This window comes from Nycticebus coucang, chromosome 3 (genome assembly GCF_027406575.1).
Source record: "Nycticebus coucang isolate mNycCou1 chromosome 3, mNycCou1.pri, whole genome shotgun sequence".
Taxonomy (NCBI): Eukaryota; Metazoa; Chordata; class Mammalia; order Primates; family Lorisidae; genus Nycticebus; species Nycticebus coucang.
The window spans coordinates 39,530,093-39,553,176 of NC_069782.1; the positions used below are offsets into that span (position 1 = coordinate 39,530,093).

Consider the following 23,084-nt stretch of genomic DNA (forward strand, 5'->3'; position numbering starts at 1 on the left):
TGCTGAATTTGGTTTGCTAAGATTTTATTGAGAATTTTTGTATTCAAATGGGTAGTTTGTAGTTTTCTTCTTTAGTTGTATCCTTTCCTGGTTTTGATACCAAAGTAATACTGGCTTCATAGAATGACTTGGGGAGGATTCCTTTCTTCTCAATGTCATAGAATCATTTCTACAGTGTAGATACAAGTTTCTCTTTGTAGGTCTTGTAAAATTCAGGTATAAAACCATCTAGTCTGGGACTTTTTCAAGTTGGAAGGTATTTTATTGCTGCTTCAATTTTCATGCTTAACATCAAACTGTTCAATTCCATAAATGATGCTGGGACAAATGAACATCAGCATGTAAAAGGCTGGACCAGGATCTGCACCTGTCACCAGTAACAAAAATTAACTCATCATCAATAAAGGACTTAAACCTAGGCCATGAAACAGTAAGAATTCTAGAATAAAATGTTAGAAAACTCTTACTCAGCTCAGGGAAGGAATTTATGAAGAAGATTCCAATGGCAACTAGAACAACAACAAAAACAAAGAAATGAGACCTGATCAAATTAAAGTTCCTCTACAGACAAGGACATGATCAATGTAAAAAATGTTTATAGAAGCACAATTCACAAATGCAAAGATATAGAATCAACCCATGTGCCATCAATACATGAACAGATTAATAAAATGTGGAATATGTATACCAGAGAATACTACTCAGCCATAAAAATGGCAATCCAGAATCTTTTGTAACAACTTTTAGTTTTGTCAATTTTTAGAATTGTTTTCTGTTCTCTGTATCATTTATTTCTGCTCTAACCTTTACTATTTCCTTCCTTCTGCTAATTTTTAGTGCAATTTTTTTAAACTCTTACAGTATAAAGTTAGGTTGTTTATTGATATCTTTTTTCATTTTTAATGTAAGCATATGAATGTCCTTTTAAATACTTCTTTTCCTGTGCTATATTAGTTATTTTCTTTCTTTCTTTTTTTTTTTTTTTGCTATATTAGTTTTGATATATACTGTGTTTTCAACTTTCTCAGGCTATTTTCTTATTTCCTTTTTAGTTTCTTCTTTGACCAAATAGTTGCTTAAGAATATATTGTTAATTTCCATGTATTTGTCAATTTTCTCATTTTCTTTCCACAACTGATTTCTGTTTCAATCCATTATCATTGTAAAGATATCTGTGGAATGATACTGGTCTCTTATATGTCCTCACACTTGTTTTATGATCAAGTATATGATCTATCCTGGAAAATGTCTGTGTATTTGAGAAGAACGAGTATCTGCTACTATAAGGTAGAATGTTCTGTATATGACTATAAAATGCATATTTAAAGAAAGTCATAGTATAATGATCGTACGTTCATGATAGTGAATTTATCTATTCTATAAATATGGATTGGGCCTCTATTGGTTTTTTCCTTTTGCCTTCTCCTGAATGTATCTTCAATTTAAGTTACTGAGATACAGATTCCATGTGTAAATTTCTCTTCACAGAAAAATCTAAAGGAGATAGCTGATAATGGTAAAATGGTATTTTTACCATTGGGGAAGTGGTTAAAGATTAATTAATCATCTCTTATTTGCTTCCCACTGAACCATGCCAGGTGTGATGGTTAACATCATATGTCAACTTGACTGAGTCATGAAATGCCTGGATATCTGGTTAAATATTATTTCTGGATGACCAGTCATAGAGTTTTGGAAGAAATTAACAGCTGAGAATTGGTGAAGCAGACTGCCCCTTCCCAGTGAGCATGGGGCATCATGCAATCTGCTGAGGGCATGAATATAACAAAAAGTGGAAAAAGATTGAATTATCTGTCTCTACTTGACAGCACAAGCTCAGATATCTGTCTTCTCATGCCTTTGGACTGGGCCTGTATCATCATCACTCCCAGTTCTCAGGCCTTCAGGCTCACACTACAATGTACACATCTGGCTTTCCTCAGTCTCCAGCCTGCAAACAGCGTATCTCGGGACTTTTCAATCTCCATAAATGCATTTACCAATTTGTCTTTCTTTTTTTCCCCTCCTTCCCTCCCTTCTCACTCTCTCTCTTTCTTTCTTCCTCCCTCCCGCTATCTCTCCCTCCTCCGTTTTCTTTCCGACTGAGTCTTACTCTGTTGCCCAAGCCAGAATGGTGTGGCATCACCCTTGCTCACAGCAACCTCAAACTTCTAGGTTTAAATGATCTTCCTGTCTCAGCCTCCTGAGAAGCTGGGACTACAGGCATCTGCCACAATGCTTGGCTAATTTGGGGGGTTTTATTTTTTTTACTACTTTTAGTAGCAAAGGGTCCTACTCTTGCTCAAGCTGGTCTCAAACTCTTGCGCTCAAGCGAACTATCCATCTAGGCCTTCCAGAGTGTTAAGATTACAGGCATGAGCCACCACACCTGGCTGTGTTTACCAATTATATTAAATCTCATTACGTGTGTACCTTGCTTAATGAATAGGTGTATCACAACATCCATTTTTTCTGCTTCCCATTCCTACTTCTAGTTCTATAATATAATCAATGTATTGGTATTTCACTTGTCCTTTAATTAGAAGTGTAGGCTGGGAAGATAATCTCAAGGTACGTGACATATAGTGTGTATATTACTTTAATAATGCCACGGCTACATTAAAATATTGTTTAAGTTCAGTACAACTATCTTAGTATTTTTAGGCATGTCTGTAGAATGGCCAAGTCTATGTAGCTGATGGAAAATTCTGTTGGTTTGGCAAACACTGTGACAGCAGCTCTATAACAGAGCTTCTCATTGCACAAGACAGGTTCCCTTAGCTGCAACTCCCGCTCTTGCTAAAACAATTTATACCAAGACACATATAGAATACCTCCAACAATCTTCATGCTAATATTGAGGATGATGTTCTCTAACTTTATACCTAGTTGTGAAAAACTTCACTCACTATGCAAGACTTATGATAAAGGAAACTTAGACAACTTGCTCACATTTCTTTACTACAAGGAAAGAAAAATGTGAGAAAACCAGAGCAAAATATTCTTCAAGTCAGATGCATGACAGTATACAAATCTAGACTTATATAGAAAACTAGTAGGTTGTAAGCTAGTTTTTTAAAAGCCTGTTTTACATTAGTTTGATAGTCAACTCTCTGATGAGAATTTCTGTCAGCTTTGCTTTTATTTCACTTTATATCCAAAGCATAAACTCTTTTTCTTTTACTACTCCTTTCATATGGATATATCAATTTTCTATTTTAGATTTAATCACATTCTTGGCTTCTTTTATTTACCATGAACACAGAGAGAACTTTTGTATATGAAATAAATCCAATGTGTGTGAGCTTCAAAAACCACTTTATGGGGGGGAGGAGACAAGATGGCTGACTGAAGCCAGCTTTCCACAGAGGCTCCCGTCCAGAAGGAGAGTTAAAGGACAAAAATTTAGCAAGTAACCTGGTGGATTTGAGCTGCACTAAGAGAGAAGGTTGTAGAATGCACGTCAACCCTGCTGAGGCAAGCTGCGACCACAAGGATACAAACAAAGGTACAAAATCCATCACCAAGCGGACGGGAGTCCCCTCCCCCATGAGAACAGCTCAGAGTGCCCCACAAACAACCGGTCAGAGTTCAAAGGTCCTCCCACTACACTCCACGGGAGAGACTCCCTAAAAACTGGACCTACCTCCCCTACTAGGGTGCCACGGTGTCCTCCCGCCAGGCATAAAACTGTATAAACTGTATATAGTCTCTACCTGGAATTCTGAGCTCCCACTGCTCCCCTTCGCTCACACTAGGGTCTGAAGGCAGTCCCGATTGGTCGGCGGGGAGGGGACTACACGGAGTGGCAGTTCCCTGAGGCACAGTGTGACAGCCGTCTTTTGGTGATAATACGGCCAGGCATAAAACTGTGTAAAGCTCTGTGTGTTCTCTGCCCGCAACCCCAGGCTCCCAGCGCTCCCCACACTCCCCTCTGCTGTCGCTCCAAGGTCTGGAGGCCTGTCCCCCAGGGGTCCAGACTCTTGGGCGATTGCTTGAGGCGTGTAGACAGTGCAGGGCTGTAGCCTGTCGGTGCAGACTCTGGGGTGCGGGAGTGGAGAGAGGACGGTTGGCCAGAGGGGAGCTACACTGGAGCGGCCGTTGCCTGAGCCATAAAGCAGCGGCCCTCTTTTGCTAGCAATACGGCTCACTATCGAATATTCTGAAGCCACATCCCCTGTCTCCCTGGGCAACCAGAGACTCTGAGTTTGCCTGAGGCAACTCCAACTTGCAAACCAGGGAAACTCCCAGGGAGGGGCTGACCCAGAGGTCCGCTTTACTAAACCTAAGATGCACCTGGCCCTCAGGGGATCGTCAGCCTATAGACAATACAGGAGCAAAGACAAGCTGATTTGGAGCTCAATTCAGCTTCTCTTCTGCAGGGGAACCGCAGAGTTGTTCTGTTCTGTTCTGTCAGTGACTTTAATCAGGGGTGAGACTGGACCTGAGTGAAAACCCCTCAACCTTCATCAAGCACCCGAGGTTGTCAGGCCTCACCTCCTCCTGCTGGAGAGAGGCAGAGCGCAGCGGCCTGGCAGACTTACTTGTGATTCAGGCAGGTACAAACTCTTGGAGTACTGATTCACTATAGGCAACTGGGTCAGCCAACTGCAGGGCTATCACTGACTGGATGTGAAGTGGTGCAAGGTGGGGAAGGAGGCAGCAACCTTCCCAGACTGATTTATTGGCTGGGTGGCTTCTCCTGACTCCACGCAGTGAAAGACTTGGGGCAGGACCCCCCACTCTGCCCTGAGCGATGACGACCCCAATCAACGGCAAGAGACGGCGCTTGATGCAAACATCAAGAGGATTTTATTCCAGCATGCTGGGGCTTGACTCGCAACTCTTTTAGGAGCCGAGGAGTCAAGCCCTGAACAGCAGGTTTTACAAGCTTATAAAGGCAAAAACTACAAATTAGGGAGGGGTAGCAGACATAGCAGGGGCTTTAGGGAGGGGTAGCAGACATAGGGGCTTTTCCAGATAAGAAGAACTCTGGTTCATTACTCATCTGTCCTAAGACAAGATCAGCAGTTAAACATTTGCTTAGCTTTTTTCTTTCAGAACCAGTTACCAGTTATCTGCTTCAGCTCAGGGCTATTTCCTAGGACAGTTACAAAAGGTCACATTCTTATGGTAGGGGGAGAGGGGTGCTGCTACATATCTGGTCCCCCCACCCCTTTTTGGATTTGGTAGTACTTTCCTTCAGCAGCACTGGAGCAAGCCACACCAGAGTAGTCACCAGACCCCTGTGATCCAGTTCCCAGAGACCTCTTAAACTCTCACCCGAGACAGGAGCAGACTGAGACAATTGATTTGGACCTTTTTGAACTGAAACAATCGCCTGAGGACAAATCAGGTGGTGCCCTGGGTGCATGGTGGTAGGAAGGTTTGATTTTTCTTTTCCAATTGTTTGCCAGTGGGGGGCAGGGTGACTTAATTGCTGATATTTCTCCACAGCTGAGACTTCAATCCAAAGTATCTGTTTCACTAGGGTGGAACAGAAACCAGCTGAAAACAAGACAGAACCACTTAGCCCCACCACACCAGACAGGGCCCCAGTTTCTCAGGCCACTACACTGTACAGACCCTCGACAAAGCCCCAGGGGAAAAAAATCAGAGGGAGTAAAACAACCATGGGGCAGAATCAGCGGAAAAACTCTGGTAACATGAATAACCAGAATAGATCAACCCCCCCAAGGAAAGATATGGCAGATGCAATTGAAGATCCCATTCATAAACAACTGGCTGCGATGTCAGAAATTGAATTCAGAATTTGGATTGCAGACAAGATTAACAAAGTGGAATTAGAAATTCGAGGAGCAATTCAAAAGTTGTCTCAGGAATTTAACGAATTTAAAGACAAAACCACCAAAGACTTAGATACACTGAAGCAAGAATTTGCAGCCGTCAAAGATATGAAAAATACAGTAGAATCCCTCAGCAACAGAATAGAGCAAGCAGAAGAAAGGATTTCTGACATTGAAGATAAAGCCTTTGAACGCTCCCAAACTCTCAAAGAGGAAGAGAAATGGAGAGCAAAAATGGATCAATCTGTCCGAGAGCTCTGGGATAATTCGAAGAAGGCGAATATCCGAATCATAGGGGTTCCAGAAACAGATGAAGTGGCCTCTCTGGGCACAGAGGCCCTTCTGCATGAAATTATGAAAGAGAATTTTCTAGACATGCCTAGAGATTCTGAAATTCAGACAGCGGACAGCTTCAGAACCCCAGCACAACTCAACCCCAATAAGATATCCCTCAGGCATATCATAATTAACTTCACTAAAGTTAATATGAAGGATAAAATCCTCAAAGCTGCCAGGAGATAGAAAACCATTATCTTCAAAGGGAAGAATATTAGAATGACTGCAGATCTCTCTGCTGAAACTTTTCAAGCCAGAAGAGGGTGGTCACCGACTTTTAATCTCCTCAAGCAAAATAACTTTCAACCCTGGATCTTGTATCCAGCTAAACTGAGTTTCATTTATGATGGAGAAATTAAATACTTTCATGACATTCATATGTTGAAGAAATTTGCCATAACCAAACCAGCTCTTCAGGATATTCTCAGACCTATCCTCCATAATGACCAACCCAATCCTATACCACAAAAGTAAACTCGCTCAGAAACTTCAGCTCAAACTCCAATTTCCACACTGGCGAAAGGATTAAAAATGCCCACTGGACTTTTGGAAAACTCAATACCCAAAACTTCACCAGATTTATCAATATTCTCCATTAATGTGAACGGCTTAAACTGTCCTCTAAAAAGGCATAGGTTAGCAGATTGGATACAAAAACTCAGGCAAGATATTTGTTGCATACAAGAGTCACATCTTAGCTTAAAAGACAAATACAGACTCAGGGTGAAAGGATGGTCGTCCATATTTCAGGCAAATGGTAATCAGAAAAAAGAAGGTGTTGCAATTTTATTTGCAGATACAATAGGCTTTAAACGAACAAAAGTAAGGAAGGACAAGAATGGTCACTTCATATTTGTTAAGGGTAATACTCAATATGATGAGATCTCAATTATTAATATCTATGCACCCAACCAGAATGCACCTCAATTTATAAGAGAAACTCTAACAGACATGAGCAACTTGATTTCCTCCAGCTCCATAATTGTCGGAGATTTCAACACTCCTTTGGCAGTGTTGGATCGATCCTCCAACAAGAAGCTGAGCAAAGAAATCTTAGATTTAAACCTAACCATCCAACATTTGGATTTAGCAGACATCTACAGAACATTTCATACCAACAAAACTGAATACACATACTTCTCAACAGCCCATGGAACTTACTCAAAAATCGATCACATCTTAGGTCACAAGTCTAACCTCAGTAAATTTAAAGGAATAGAAATTATTCCATGCATCTTCCCGGACCACCATGGAATAAAACTTGAGCTGAGTAACAACAGCAATCTGCATACTCATACAAAAACATGGAAGTTAAATAACCTTATGCTGAATGACAGCTGGGTCAGAGATGAGATTAAGAAAGAAATCGCCAATTTTTTGGAACAAAACAACAATGAAGACACGAACTATCAGAACCTCTGGGACACTGCAAAGGCAGTTCTAAGAGAAAAATTTATAGCACTACAAGCCTTCCTCAAGAGAACGGAAAGAGAGGAAGTTAACAACTTAATCTCAAGCAACTGGAAAAGGAAGGAAATTCCAACCCCAAACCCAGTAGAAGAAAAGAAATAACCAAAATTAGAGCAGAATTAAATGAAATTGAAAACAAAAGAATAATACAACAGATCAATAAATCTAAATGCTGGTTTTTCGAAAAGCTCAATAAAATAGATAAACCTTTGGCCAACCTAATCAGGAAAAAAAGAGAAAAATCTCTAATCTCATCAATCAGAAACAACAAGGATGAAATAACAACAGACTCCTCAGAAATCAAAAAAATCCTTAATGAATATTACAAGAAACTTTATTCTCAGAAATATGAAAATCTGAAGGAAATTGACCAATACTTGGAAGCATGTCAGCTTCCAAGACTTAGCCAGAATCAAGTGGAAATGTTGGTAAGGCCCATATCAAGTTCGGAAATAACATCAACCATACAAAACCTCCCTAAAAAGAAAAGCCCGGGACCAGATGGTTTCACGTCTGAATTCTACCAAACCTTTAAAGAGGAATTAGTATCTATATTACTCAACCTATTCCAAAAGGTAGAAGAAGGAAGACTACCCAACACGTTCTATGAAGCAAACATCACCCTGATCCCCAAACCAGGAAAAGACCCAACAAGAAAAGAAAATTATAGACTGATATCACTAATGAATATAGATGCAAAAATATTCAACAAGATCCTAACAAACAGAATCCAGCAACACATCAAACAAATTATACATCATGACCAAGTCGGTTTTATCCCAGGATCTCAAGGCTGGTTCAATATACGTAAATCTATAAATGTAATCCAGCACATAAACAAATTAAAAAACAAAGACCATATGATTCTCTCAATCGATGCAGAAAAAGCTTTTGATAATATCCCGCATCCCTTCATGATCACAACACTTAAGAAAATCGGTATAGAAGGGACATTTCTTAAACTGATAGAGGCCATCTACAGCAAACCCAAAGCCAATATCATATTGAATGGAATTAAATTGGAATCATTTCCACTCAGATCAGGAACCAGACAAGGCTGCCCATTGTCTCCATTGCTTTTTAACATTGTAATGGAAGTTTTAGCCACTGTAATTAGGGAAGAAAAGGCGATCAAGGGTATCCACATAGGGTCAGAAGAGATCAAACTTTCGCTCTTCGCAGATGATATGATAGTATATCTGGAAAACACTAGGAACTCTACTACAAAACTTTTAGAAGTGATCAAGGAATACAGCAGAGTCTCAGGTTACAAAACCAACATTCATAAATCGGTAGCCTTTATATATACCAACAACAGTCAAGTTGAAAAAACAGTTAAGGACTCTATCCTATTCACAGTAGTGCCAAAGAAGATGAAATATTTGGGAATTTATCTAACAAAGGACATGAAAGATCTCTATAAAGAGAACTATGAAACTCTAAGAAAAGAAATAGCTGAAAATATTAACAAATGGAAAAACATACCATGCTCATGGCTGGGAAGAATCAATATTGTTAAAATGTCTATACTATCCAAAGCAATATATAATTTCAATGCAATCTCTATTAAAGCTCCACTGTCACACGTTAAAGATCTTGAAAAAACAATACTTCGTTTTATATGGAATCAGAAAAAACCTCGAATAGCCAAGACATTACTCAGAAATAAAAACAAAGCAGGAGGAATTACGCTACCATACCTCAGACTATACTACAAATCGATAGTGATCAAAACAGCATGGTATTGGCACAAAAACAGAGAAGTAGATGTCTGGAACAGAATAGAGAACCAAGAGATGAATCCAGCTACTTACCGTTATTTAATCTTTGACAAGCTAATTAAAAACATTCAGTGGGGAAAAGATTCCCTATTTAACAAATGGTGCTGGGTGAACTGGCTGGCAACCTGCAGAAGACTGAAATTGGACCCACACCTTTCACCATTAACTAAGATAGACTCTCACTGCATCAAAGATTTAAACTTAAAACATGAAACTATAAAAATACTAGAGGAGAGTGCAGGGAAAACCCTTGAAGAAATCGGGCTGGGCGAGTATTTTATGAGGAGGACCCCCCTGGGCAATTGAAGCAGCTTCAAAAATACACTACTGAGACTTGATCAAACTGAAAAGCTTCTTCACAGCCAACACAGTAAGTAAAGCAAGCAAACAGCCCTCAGAATGGGAGAAGATATTTGCAGGTTATGTCTCTGACAAAGGTTTAATAACCAGAATCCACAGAGAACTCAAACGCATTAGCAAGAATAGAACAAGGGATCCCATGGCAGGCTGGGCAAGGGATTTGAAGAGAAACTTCTCTGAAGAAGACAGGCACACAGTCTTCAGACATATGAAAAAATGCTCATCATCTTTAATCAGCAGAGAAATGCAAATCAAAACTACTTTGAGATACCATCTAACTCCAGTGAGACTAGCCTATATCACAAAATCCCAAGATCAGAGATGTTGGCGCAGATGTGGAGAAAAGGGAACACTTTTGCACTGCTGGTGGGAATGCAAATTAATACATTCCTTTTGGAAAGAGATATGGAGAACACTTAGAGATCTAAAAATGGATCTGCCATTCAATCCTGTAATCCCTCTACTGGGCATATACCCAGAAGACCAAAAAGCACACCATAACAAAGATTTTTGTACCAGAATGTTTATTGCAGGTCAATTCATAATTGCTAAGTCATGGAAGAAGCCCAAGTGCCCATCGATCCATGAATGGATCAATAAATTGTGGTACATGTACACCATGGAATATTATGCAGCCTTAAAGAAAGATGGAGACTTTACCTCTTTCATGTTTACATGGATGGAGCTGGAACATATTCTTCTTAGTAAAGTATCTCAAGAATGGAAGAAAAAGTACCCAATGTTCTCAGCCCTACTATGAAACTAATTTAGGGTTTTCACATGAAAGCTATAACCCAGTTACAACCTAAGAATAGGGGGAAGGGGGAAAGGGAGAGGAGGGAGGGTGGAGGTGGGTAGAGGGAAGGGGATTGGTGGGATTACACCAGCGGTGCATCTTACAAGGGTGTATGTGAAACTTGGTAAACGGTCTGTAAAGCTAGTGAATGATGCCCCATGATCATATCAATGTACATAGCTATGATTTAATAAAATAATAATAATAACCCACTTTTTATTACTTACAAAAAATAATGAAGTGAAAATTAAAGAAAAAAAAGCAAAACATATTAAAGATCCATCTCTAACTCTTTTTAGGCAGCAAGATGATGCCCATGGCAAAAATAAAATTAGTGCCAACATTCTGGAAAACATATAGCTGACAGCTGTCAATATGAGGTGATTGTGCAAAAAAAGCCAAGTACATCTAGAAATTTCTTTATGTATTTCATATTAATTGGCAAGTGCTTGGCTCATAATTATGGCCTGACGGGGGCGTGGTGCAGAGGAAGGGCGGGCGCGGGGAGCAGGTTGCAGGACACATGGCTCTAGCAGTGTCTGGCCAGGCAGGGGCACGGCTTGGAAGCAGGGAGCGTGCCAGGGCCAGGGTGTGGGATATGCAGCTCTAGCCGTCTCTCTGGCTGGTGGGGGGTGTGGCACAGAGGCAGGGAGGGCGCGGGATGTTGGCTGTAGCAGGCTGTGGCTGGGCCCGGGGCGGGGGCTCTTGGTCTGGCAGTTGGGCTGCTCATGAGCCTCCTCCCACAGTCTCTGCAGGGGTTAGGCTTCTGGTTCATCAGGTGAGGGGGGAAAGGTAGACTGGAAGTTCAATATGGCAGGGAAAATGTTAGTTCAATTGTTCTGTCTGGCAAGACAGTGTTCAAAGTTACAGCAGGGTCCCTCTGGGAAAGTAGTCCCCACTTCCTACAGCTCTCCCCATGGGGTGAGACCAGAGGGCCTCAGTTCACCACTCGCTTGTAGAAAACCTACAGGAGCAAAGGAAGAGAAAAAATATAAAAACCCACCGCTTTCTTGGGGGAGGGGATGGACACTTTTCCTTTTGGGTGAATTTTGCACCTAAAGTTTGCTTTCTTGGAGTTGCAGCTTGCCTCAGCAGAGGTGACCTGCGGTTATCACTTTTCTTTCTCAGCTCATCTTCCAGTCTTCAGCTTAATAGGGTACTTTCTGGATGTTATGGGAGCTTCTGTCGGGGGCTGGCTCCAGTTGGCCATCTTGCTCCTCACCCCTCATTTTAACTTTTTGGTTTTGATTTTTCTTGATCTATAGAGATTTCCTTTATTTTTTTACAGACTCAGCAATGCTTAAAAAAAAAGTTCTAAATTTAGCCAGGATCTAGCTGAATTGGAGCAGGAGAGACTCTTAGGAAAATCTCATCTCCTATACTGTTGGAAATGGAAGACAAATTGATGGTGTTTTGAAAACAGAGACCATGTGTTATTCCTCAGTATCCTCCAACTTCTGTACTACATGCCCGTAGAAGACCAACAGGCTTGCTTCACAAAACTTAAACAGCATCAATTTATTAGATAGAAAACATTGTCAGATATTTACTAAAAGATAGCCAACTGTGGATTGTCACAGTGATAGGAATAATTCTCTGCTATTTACTTGACAAAGAAATTAGTCATAACTTTCTTTAAAACTCTAACAGGTGACATGCATTAAGAACAGTCTATACTAGGGTAGGTATCATACACCCTTGACAAATTTCCATCAACAATACGAGAAGATTTTTGGGTACTAGGTTGGGAAGAGGGGAAGAAAAAGCAGACCAAGCACAAATTGGTCAGGATAAGGTTTGCTTCTATAAAGTTGGGGAAGAAGCTATCTGAAACCATCTGACGTGACTCTCTAGGGTCTCTGCTCTTTCTCTTTTCTTCCCACACTCCAAGCTTATGAAATGATTATATAAACTTAAAGTAAAATTACCTTTTATCCCACAGGCTGGACCAATTTTTAACAGAATATATTTTAAGTTAATAATAGCCAGATATAGATAACTGTTAAGCTGAACAAACTCATACAGATGACAAAATCCAGAGACAGAACAAAAAAAAATGATGTCTTTGTCTTGTATTCAGTTTTAAAAGGAAAAAATAAAATCTCTAGGAGACAAGTCTTTCTTGACTTACTGGTAATAATCGTGTTTCATATTCATTCTCAAAGCAAAACAACTGCCATAATTAATTTAGAGTCACTGAAATTCATCTATTTCTTAGGCTGTAAAAAGTCTCAATGTGTGGAATAATGGATTCCTAAATGAAATCATTTTTAGTTACCAAGAAAGTTTAGTTAGCAAGGAAGAAGAGATGTGTGTGTCTGAGTCAGTAACCAGTACTGTTTTCCACAGTCTATTTCTACCTTTATGAGAATAACAACCAAGTTATACTAAGATTTACAAAAAATGTACTCTTTACAACTTCCAGAAAAAAAATAACATAAATACTTCAATTTAATTATGATAATCAATATGAGGTCAAAATACTGAAACATTAGTCAGGCTTGGGGAAAAGTACATTCTATAAAACACTGTAATAAGACTGTTATTTCTTATTCTCCTAGAGGCTGGTGGCTCATAACGAAAAATGTTTAAAAGCAGTTTTTGAAACATATGATGTCAATTTAGCTATTGCTAATAGCTGATAGAGCTTTGACATATTTTTGAAAACAAATATTTGTGACAGACCACCTCTATGGTCTATCATATTTGATTGGGTAAACACATTCCTATAAACATATTCATATTCATATAAAACACATATTGTTTACATAGTAAATTTACCATAAAATGTTACAATGCTACCATGTCACAATTTCTAAGATTCTATGTTGCACTATTAATCACTCAAATTTACATCCCAAAGGTCATCACTGCCCCAATTCAAACTTAAAAACAGATGTGCAATAAAGTGAAGGTGAGGGGCAGGTGTTTTAAGATATGGAGTCTTCAAAAAAAAAAAGAAAGATATGCAGGGAGGGACACATGACATATTTGACCATTCAGAGTTATAACTCCATGGAACCTAGCACTTAAAATATGACAGGTGATGTGCTAACTTTGTGCATGCAAACCCTTGCCTTGTAAGTCAGTTATTTTAATACAATAATCAAACTATATAGTGGTAGATTTATATTTTAGTAAGAAAGACTGGGACTCTACAGCATACATTGTATCTGTAAGACTACATTGGATTCCATCTATCAAGATAGGTGCTGCCAGAGAACCCAGGACAAATTGTGTGCTATCGCCTGCCTTTACCTAACCACTTCCACACACCCATATCTGTTCATCAAAAATTATCTTGGACACGCTTTGTTTGTTCTAGATTTTTCCGTCGAATTTGTCTAGCCCAGTGGTTCTCAACCTTCCTAATGCGACGACCCTTTAATACAGTTCATGTTGAGGTGACCCCCAACCACAAAATTATATTCATTGTTGTGTCCCTCCCTTCATATCTTTTTTTTTTTCAAGAATCCATATCTTAAAACACCTGCCCCTCACCCTCACTTTATTTGTACAACTAAATTAACAATGATAATAATTTTATGGTTGAGAGTCACCACAACATGAGGAACTGTATTAAAGGGTCGCAGTATTAGGAAGGTTGAGAACCACTGGTCTAGCCTCTAAACCACAATTTCATTCTCTATTTATGGCCCAGTTTCCTGCCCTCTGGGTTCTAGCTTCCTCAGGTTTTCACTCTGAGCTCTATATATTAAGGACTTTGTTTTGAGCTAGTTATTCCAGTTCTCTGCATTTTGGACTTTGATATTCCCTCCTGGGCTCTTTAAAGTTCAACTTTTGGTTTGAATCTGCAAACTGGCAGTGTCTAAGAGGGCAACTAAGTCTCTGCATGGGAAAAGATGGAATAACTATATATAATCTTGAACAAATTTCTACAAATCATACCCCAGAATTCTGCTTGCCTTCCTACGTAACACAATAAACAGTTGGCTTCGAATGATGCTGTTCATCAGAATGAAATATGGAGCTGTTTAAGAATATTTATATTAAAGTCTTACACCTACAGATTATAATTCAGAAGGTCAGAGGCAGGTCCCCATCATCTATATACTAAAAGTGTCAAATTTGATTCAGCTGGCAGCTAGAGTTAAAAAACACTGATATAGAAATTACAAGGGATGGTTCATATCTTCTCTTTTTTACTACAACAAAGACAAAGTGAGAAAAATGGAGATGGATTGTGAAAAAGGGGAATGGGAGTAAGTTACCTTACCCATCTGGTTTTTGAGAGGAGAAAATGTGGCAGTCCAGGGCTAGGCAAAACTGTAACATAAACCAAGTTTGCTTTTATTATTCCTATCCTATTATTTTTCTACATATTTCTTGGCTTTCCAATTCTTTTCTTGGCCTCCAAAGTATTTGAGAGCGCTCATGATGCATATACCCACCCATCTCATCACACCACTTGGTCCTGTTCCCTCCTGCTTGTTCCTTGCTTTCCTGACAAGCAAACTCTCAACACTGTTCATTTTAGGTATATATCAGGAAAGCAAAAAACATGAAGATATTACTATTTGCTATTTGCTTTCCCCACTGAAGTCTAGCATTGTCTACCTGATAATGTCAGTGATTCTCAATGGATAAGATTTTTTTTTGCAATTTTTGGCTGGGGCCGGGTTTGAATGTGCCACCTCCCGAATATGGGGCTGGCACCTACTCTTTGAGCCACAGGTGCAACCCGGATAAGATATTTTTGACAGGAAGGCCTTTCCACGAACTGACTATGTCTACAGGAAAGGAAAATGAGAGTTTGTATTTGCCAGTCACTGTTCTGAGAAGCCCTCCCAACACTTTTTATATGAATTCCGGGGCCACAGAGAACAGCAGGAATGTCTGCTCTAGAGATGAAAAGGTGAAACTGCCCTTTTTTTATGCATGCAGGATTCAAGACCATTGCTTGAGAATCTGCTACCTGAGAGACTTCCATTTCTAGTGTGCAAAACTTTGGAGCTATTTTGTTTAATTAATTTCTCCAGAAGACTCAAAATTATTTTATGAATGACCAAGTACTAAGTAAATAAACTATGTTAATCAATAATAGATTCTAGGGAAATACGTTATGAAGTAAAAACTAAGATAAGAAAGGAAATCTCATTCATTCTAAAAATTATGCCTTTCTACCCAACGAAATGAACATTAGGACTACCATTATCATTGTTTTCAAGAAAGACATGAAGAAGAATAACAGAAGAAAAGACAGTATAAAGAGAAATAGTGATTGCAAAAGTCAAAGAGAAGGTAACGTAACTTTAAACATTACTCCTTGCCTCTTATAATTCTATCAGCAACACCCTTCCCACTTTACTTTCTGATTAACTTCTTACTGATCTTTCAAAACATCTTGGGTATCACCAAAAATACTTTTGGTGAATATACTTCAAGGCTTCACAAGCTGAGCTAACATGCTACTTTGTTATAAGATAACAGATATAAGTTTCACAGCACTTACTATTTTGAAACTAATTATTCGAGGATAAGAAAACAGATGAAGATTTGGGCCATATTTTATGCTTTCCAAACTCTACACTGAACTAATCATCTAGTTACTAAATTTTGGTTTATTAAAAGAAGAATGGCATTGCTTTAAGTAAATATTAACAATTAAAAAAAAACAAAGAACAATTTAGGAGTGAAAAAATATAGTATATGATATACCTTGCAATCATTAAAAAGAATAAAGCAACATTTCTTTGAGCAGACATGAAAAGATTATCAAATTATGTTTAAAAAGGTAATGAACAGTGTGTATATATATATGTACACACACGTGTGCATATGTGTATATTTGTTTCCTATCATATATATGTAGAATGTGTATGCATTTATGCACACTTTTTTTGAAAAGATACATAGAAATCCAATTGAGTTTGAGGACTGACTTTGTATTTTTATTTTTTCTATGTTTGAATTTTTTATGCTAAATAATTTTTATAAGAATTCTATTTTATTTTATTTTATTTTTGCTTTCAATTTCAGCTGGCTTTCACTCTTCTTAGTTTGAAGGTTTTTGTTTTTAAATTTTCTTTTTTTTCCATTCTTCCTTTAGCGATTCTCTTGCCCTTTGCCTCCCAAGTAGCTGGGATTACAGGTGCCTGCCACAACGCCCAGCTTTTTTTTTTTTTTTTATAGAGACGGGGTTTCACTCTGGCTCACTCCTGCTCACACTGGTCTTGAATGTCCGTGCTCAGGAAATCCACCATCCTCGGCCTCCCACAGCGTTGGGACTATAGGCATGAGCCACCACACCTGGCCAAGAATATTTTTAAGTTACTAAGAAGGATTATTTGGCTCCTAGGATTGAGGGCTTTAAAAAAAAATCTTTTGAGAATAAAGATAACACACAGTGTAACACAGATGGCATTTGATGAATATTTGTTGAACTGAACTGTTTGTTATTCATTTTCTTATCTCTTTCCCAAATAATTTTTTATAAGCCACTCCCTCATTTTTCATTATTATCTGTATAGTGTTAAGTGTAATGTCTTAAAAATAGTAGTTGCTCAATAAATGTTTGCTTGATGAAATCATATCCTCTCTTGACTGTGTGAAATACAGCTGCCAAGGTGGGCAACAGTGATCTTAATTCCTATTCCTACTCAATTATTTTCAACACACATTATATATACTTCATTCCATCAATCACGTTTGAGTCAATGTATTTAGTTCCAATGACATAAAAGTGAATAAAATCTAACATCTGTACTCTGAAGGCTCATCAATGTATCAAACCTTTCCATGGAAGGAAAGAAATGAGAGCGATCGAATATATGGATGTACCGATCTTCCCTCTCCATTCAGGTTTTTCCAAAGTCTCTATCTAATATTGCCTCTTCACATTCATTCCAGTTAGAATACATGGTCAATGAATACTTCACAGTTTAACGCTATAATCTGTTAGAAAAGGTACCTGAAAGCTGACAAAGAATGTATTGTTAAAGAAGTAACTCTCTGAATTTTTTCAAATATCTCAAGCAGCTTCTGCCAATTCCTTTAGAAAAGAATAGGATTAAAGAATCAGATACCAGATGAAAAATATAACAATAACATTTCCTGGTTTCTACAAAATAATAATGGTTACCTAAATCTGAATCTCTTTACATAATTGAAAAAGTAGACAAAGGAGAGATAAAGTAACTCCTAATTCACACCCACAAGACAAACTTTGATTTAAAATGTAAGTTAAGAAATAAACATCGGGCTCAGTGAGTAGGGCTCCAGCCCCATATACCCAGGGTGGCAGGTTCAAACTGCAACCAAAAAATAGCCGGGCGTTGTGGCGGGCGCCTGTAGTCCCAGCTGCTGGGGAGGCTGAGGCAAGAGAATCGCGTAAGCCCAAGAGTTAGAGGTTGCTGTGAGCCGTGTGACGCCACGGCACTCTACCGAGGGCGGTACAGTAAGACTCTGTCTCTACAAAAAAAAGAAAGAAAGAAAGAGAGAGAAAGAGAGAGAGAGAGAGAAAGAAACATCTGAAACTAGCAAAATGATCTCTGGAGGATCAGGTGAGTGGGACTGTGGAGAACAGGGTGGGACACAGTAGAGTGCTCAACCAAAGAAAGAGAAACCTTCTTTGGGGAGGAAGACTGGATCTGAGACCTGATGGAGCAATGACTGCCAGCTTGCAGCAGAACCCAGCGATGGTATCCGCCAATAAGTAAGAAGATGGTAAGAAGGTACTTGCCAAGAGGAAAGGAAGGCAACTTGGAATAGGAAGATACCACTGGGGACAATGATGATAACACAAAAGGAAGAAACAGGCAGCTGAAATTAAAGGTCTAAAAATGTAAGGCAGTATCTTTGAATTTAAGTACACAAAAAAGGCCTAAACCTGTCCCCAAATTGAGCCAATTATTAAACTGGATTTCACTGTACCTACAGAAAAGGAAACTCCTGAACTAAGAACCAAAAAAGACGCCCCAAAAGCCAGCACTTCCTTATGTAGAATCTTATGCTATTACTGATTAAGGAAAATATTAAACATTTAATATTTAAAAAGATGTACAGCTGTGATTGCATTAAAGTTTTTTTAAGATTTATTTTAGAAAAGATAAAAATACTATAAAAAATGTAAATCCTTGGGTACATAGTTAAGTAGAAACACTTTTTTTTTTAAATTTTAAATAGCATATGGATTTTCTGGCCACCCTATATATTCATAATTTCACTTCTATGAATCTTCCCTAAAATAACATTTTCAAAACTCTGATAAAATAGTTCTAAACCAATTAATTATTTCACAAAAATCTTTACTGGTTCTAAGAATGACTTCTGTTTCACCTCAATTCAATAGAAATACACAATTATAATTTCTATTTCCATGACTAATGAAAATAACCAAAATTTCATATTCAACTGGGTTTAAAAATGGGGAAAGATCAACCAAATGTCATTTTATGTAGAAAAAAGGATGGTAATCTTAATGCTTCTAACCTAAAATTATTAGCAAGGGATGCTGGACACTGACAAAGGCATTATTAAACTAAAAGGAAAACTTATTATTAATAGTCTAAATAAACAATGTAATCTAAATAGTGGTTTTGAAATCATATCTTGTAAAGAGATTTAATAAAGTAAAATGGATAAAACAGGTATTTTGGCAGTTACTCTGGAGGGTCATGGGCTACTTCGAATCCTTCCAACCTATTATGTATATTTCTCTTCAGACACCTCCTTAGTCCAGTAGCATAGTTTAAAAATTACTATTTTAATGCAACCACACAGTTTTGCAGTTTTCTAAAATCCTACTATGCTGTCTCTTCAAAACACAGTAAGGAATGTTCTTTAGAAATATCATTATTCCTTCAAAAATGAAGGCTTTGAAAATAACAGGGAACTTTGAGACTAATTCATGACTACATAATTTAGCTTTATTCTCTTACTAAATGTATGCTTCACAAGTATTTATGTAGTTCTCTAAAATATATACAACATAAAAATCTGAAATATTTGCAAATTTTTCAGCACTCATTAAGACCATCTTATGACCAAAAGAACTGTAATACATAGATAATGGTGCATCAAATGTCATTAATATGGTAATATTAAAATTGCTAGAAAATGAGATGTTATCTTAAATGTTAATTCAAACTGTGATAGTGACCCCAAAACAGAGGAGAAGTAAGAAACAGCCATTATGCTCATATAATAAAAATGATGACACATGGGGCACTTTGTACCTTTAGTCTGGGTTTCATACTCTTCAGATAAGAGGTGATAGCAACATCCCACACTGCAAACTCCCTTGATTTCAGACTTGGAAGTAAATATCCGCAGAGTATTTGGAGCAAGATCACCACAAGTGTGTAGACCCACCATCAAACAATCCTTTAAAGACAAGAAGAAAAAGTAAACTTTGGCAATTAAAAGCCAGATTAAGAAACAATCCAGGTAAACATTTGCTTTTTCTATTTTTAGAGTCAGCATCTTGCTATGTTGCCCGGCTGGAGTGCAATGACTATTCACAAGAATAATCATATTGGCTACACCCTCAAACTTCTGGACTCAGGCAATCCTCCCTTCACATCCCCCAAAGCAGCTGGGACCCTGCACCAGGCATCAGGTGAAGAATTTAAATGTCCAGTAGATATGTGCAGCTTTTTATAATTTCTACCTAGAAGGTATTATATTTATTTTCATAATGAATAACTTTTTCCTTTATAGGCAAAATGTGATCTCTTATAACAACTTTTGAGGGTTTTTTTATTTTTTTTTCCAGTTACTTATTCATTTGTAGTTTCTCTAATTTCTTTTACAACTAATATTTTCTTAACAACAAACAAAGATTAGAATAATTAAATGTAGCATGCATTACTAAGGACAAACCTATAATTTGAGACACATTTCTATCACACTCTGACCACAATAGATTGTCAAAAAAACAAAAAAAAAAACCCAAAAATTGTACTAAAAAAAAAATATAACTCCTGCAAAGTTAATATTTCCACTCTATCACCATAAAGCTTATATTTTTTGTTGCACTGAATATTAAAATTCAATAAGAAATTTTGCTCTAAATTTTATAACATAAATATTATGCAAAACTTCTATGAAATATTTGTTCTAATTAACTAAGGCCTAATTTAAATGCAGACACAAGAATAGAAAATGGGTACAAATGCACATATGCACAAAACTTTGTTCAATATACCAATCTTTATAGAGCCATTTACTGTAGTTATCTTTCTGCCTTTGACACGACTCATAGAAATTTAAAGGAGCCAAAAGGATTTTTTATACAGGAAATCCGTGCCCTATTAAAATCACATATTTTTATCATTTGGAACTAAAAAGATTTTTAGAGAACCTTTTTTTGTGTGAGAACTTCTAATATCACCCCTTCTATTTTACAGATGAATGACACCATTAAGCCAGATAGTCCAAGGGTCACGTCACGTAACTAGTACATGATTTGTAATTAGAATATAATTAATTTCTAATTTAGTTTTATAACTATAATGTCTCACGAACTGTTACCTGAAGTATTACTCATCCAACAGATAAATTCCTTTACTATCTAAACCAACTGAAATAAATTTAAAAGGCATAAATATTAAATATGTGTTTACTTAAGAGATGTCAAAGAACTAGTTATCAATGAACCAATTACATAAATTATATATAATGATTAAGAACATAGTCTTGGAAAACAGAGAGCCTGAGCTTAAATTCGAGCTCAGTCACAGTGTGATTTGGCAACTTTGTTTTAGGGAGGTCATTTGTAAGATGGAATAGTTATAGTACCTTATCTCAATGGGTTGCTTTAAAACTTAAATTGATCCCTGTAAATGACTTAGTATAATCTATGACATACAATATAATTTAGTAAATTTTGTCTATTCCTTTTACCATTTACTTTAATTTTTTTTATTTCAGATTAATGTGAGGGTATAAACAATTAGGTTACAATGTTTGCATTTGTTAGGTAGAATTCCTACTGAATTTACTTTAAATCACAAATTCAAAATAACGTAAGTATTAATGTGTGACTCAAGTGTATTTTTATAAGTACCTTTAGAACAAATACAATTGTTTCATTTAAAATTATTTTACTAAAAATGTTATTTTCCCATGTAATCTAGACATAAAGCAGAGCTAAAAATCTATCCTTGCTAAAGAAAAAACTGGTACCTGTAAGAGGCTTTGACTTGATAGAACACTCAGTTGCTTCAATCATTATTCTCTTCAAAGTATCGCTAATGGACAGTTATATAAATATTTTGCTTTTCTTAATGATTAGTTTGGATAGGTTTTATTTATATGCTATAATGTTATAAATGAAAAAGAATTCATACAAGAAGAGTATATTACTAGTTATGGGTAGAGCAACATAAGTATAAATTTCTCTCTTTAAGCCTAGTTTAGCTCACCCTAAAGATAATACAAAATTATTTAATCTCATTCTTTAATGTATTCATCATAGAATTAGTTAACAGTACTACCAAGTAGCAGCTAGGAGACAAAAATACACAAAAACATGTAACTGCCATATTACCCTAACACTAAAATATCTAAGTATTCTGTGGATTAGTAAAATATCTTAGTATTGTGGGTCAAGAGGAATAGGAAGTATTGGTTAATTCTGGTTAATAAAGCACTAATTCACTATAGGACACAAGAAACATTCTTCCAGCATATCTTATTTTAGATGGTTTGTAAGAGTTTGCATATAGTGTTGATTATATACTTCCAGCAAAATTTTGAGAAAATTAAAAGTTGAAAATATAACTAAAGATTTGTATTTTAAGCAAAATAATAGTTATTTAATCCTAAAATAAAGTTCAGAATAACCTAATTACTGATTTCATATACAAGAAAAACAATAAGGACTAACCCATTTGCCTAAATCTAAAAATATCTGGGAAAAATTATCTCATTTTAAAAATGGCAAAACACTAGTCAGCTATCAGACAGTGTTTTAAATTTACAAAGAACTCTGGTGTATTTTGTTTATTCATTTCTTTGGGGAATAATTTCTTGTTTCTTTTTTTTGTTGTTGTTGTTGTGGTTGCAGTTTGGCCGGGCCTGGGTTCAAACCAGCCACCTTCGGTATATGGGGCTGGAGCCCCACTCACTGATCCACAGGTGCTGTCCGGGGAATAATTTTTTAAAAAGTGTAACCTTTTCTTTGGCAAGGTTGTATTTCAGCTGTTTAATGTCTAGATTATAAGGCTAAAATAACGTTTTTAGTAACATAACTTTAAATTTTTAATGAAACAATTGTATTTGTTCTGTAAAGTAATACAACCCTAAAGGCTACCTTTTTCTGAAATAATGAGTTTGGCCACATCATCTCTAGAAGCTCCTCTACAATACTGTTTAAATTTACAATGTGGAATTTATGATTTACTGTATTTTAAATACATAAATTGACATACATGTAATTTAGAAAAAGTCTAAGCCTTGAAGAATACTCAGAACCTATTCTTGCTAAAAAAAAAAACAAACTGCATATTTGGTAACCAATCTGATTTTAAACATAATTCTGCTCTAGATACCTCTTTATTTCTTTTTTTT

General features: G+C 37.1%; 1 protein-coding gene across 5 annotated transcripts in view; it reads right to left on the reverse strand.

The window, feature by feature from the left end:
- The window catches only part of METTL25 (methyltransferase like 25), a 93,425-nt gene that overhangs the window by 55,139 nt on the left and 15,202 nt on the right, over positions 1 to 23,084 (reverse strand). For all 5 annotated transcript variants that reach the window (XM_053584857.1, XM_053584856.1, XM_053584855.1 and 2 more), the window contains exon 5: positions 19,748 to 19,895. In XM_053584857.1, the coding sequence (XP_053440832.1) occupies positions 19,748 to 19,895 (148 nt within the window). The remainder of the gene's footprint in view (positions 1 to 19,747; positions 19,896 to 23,084) is intronic.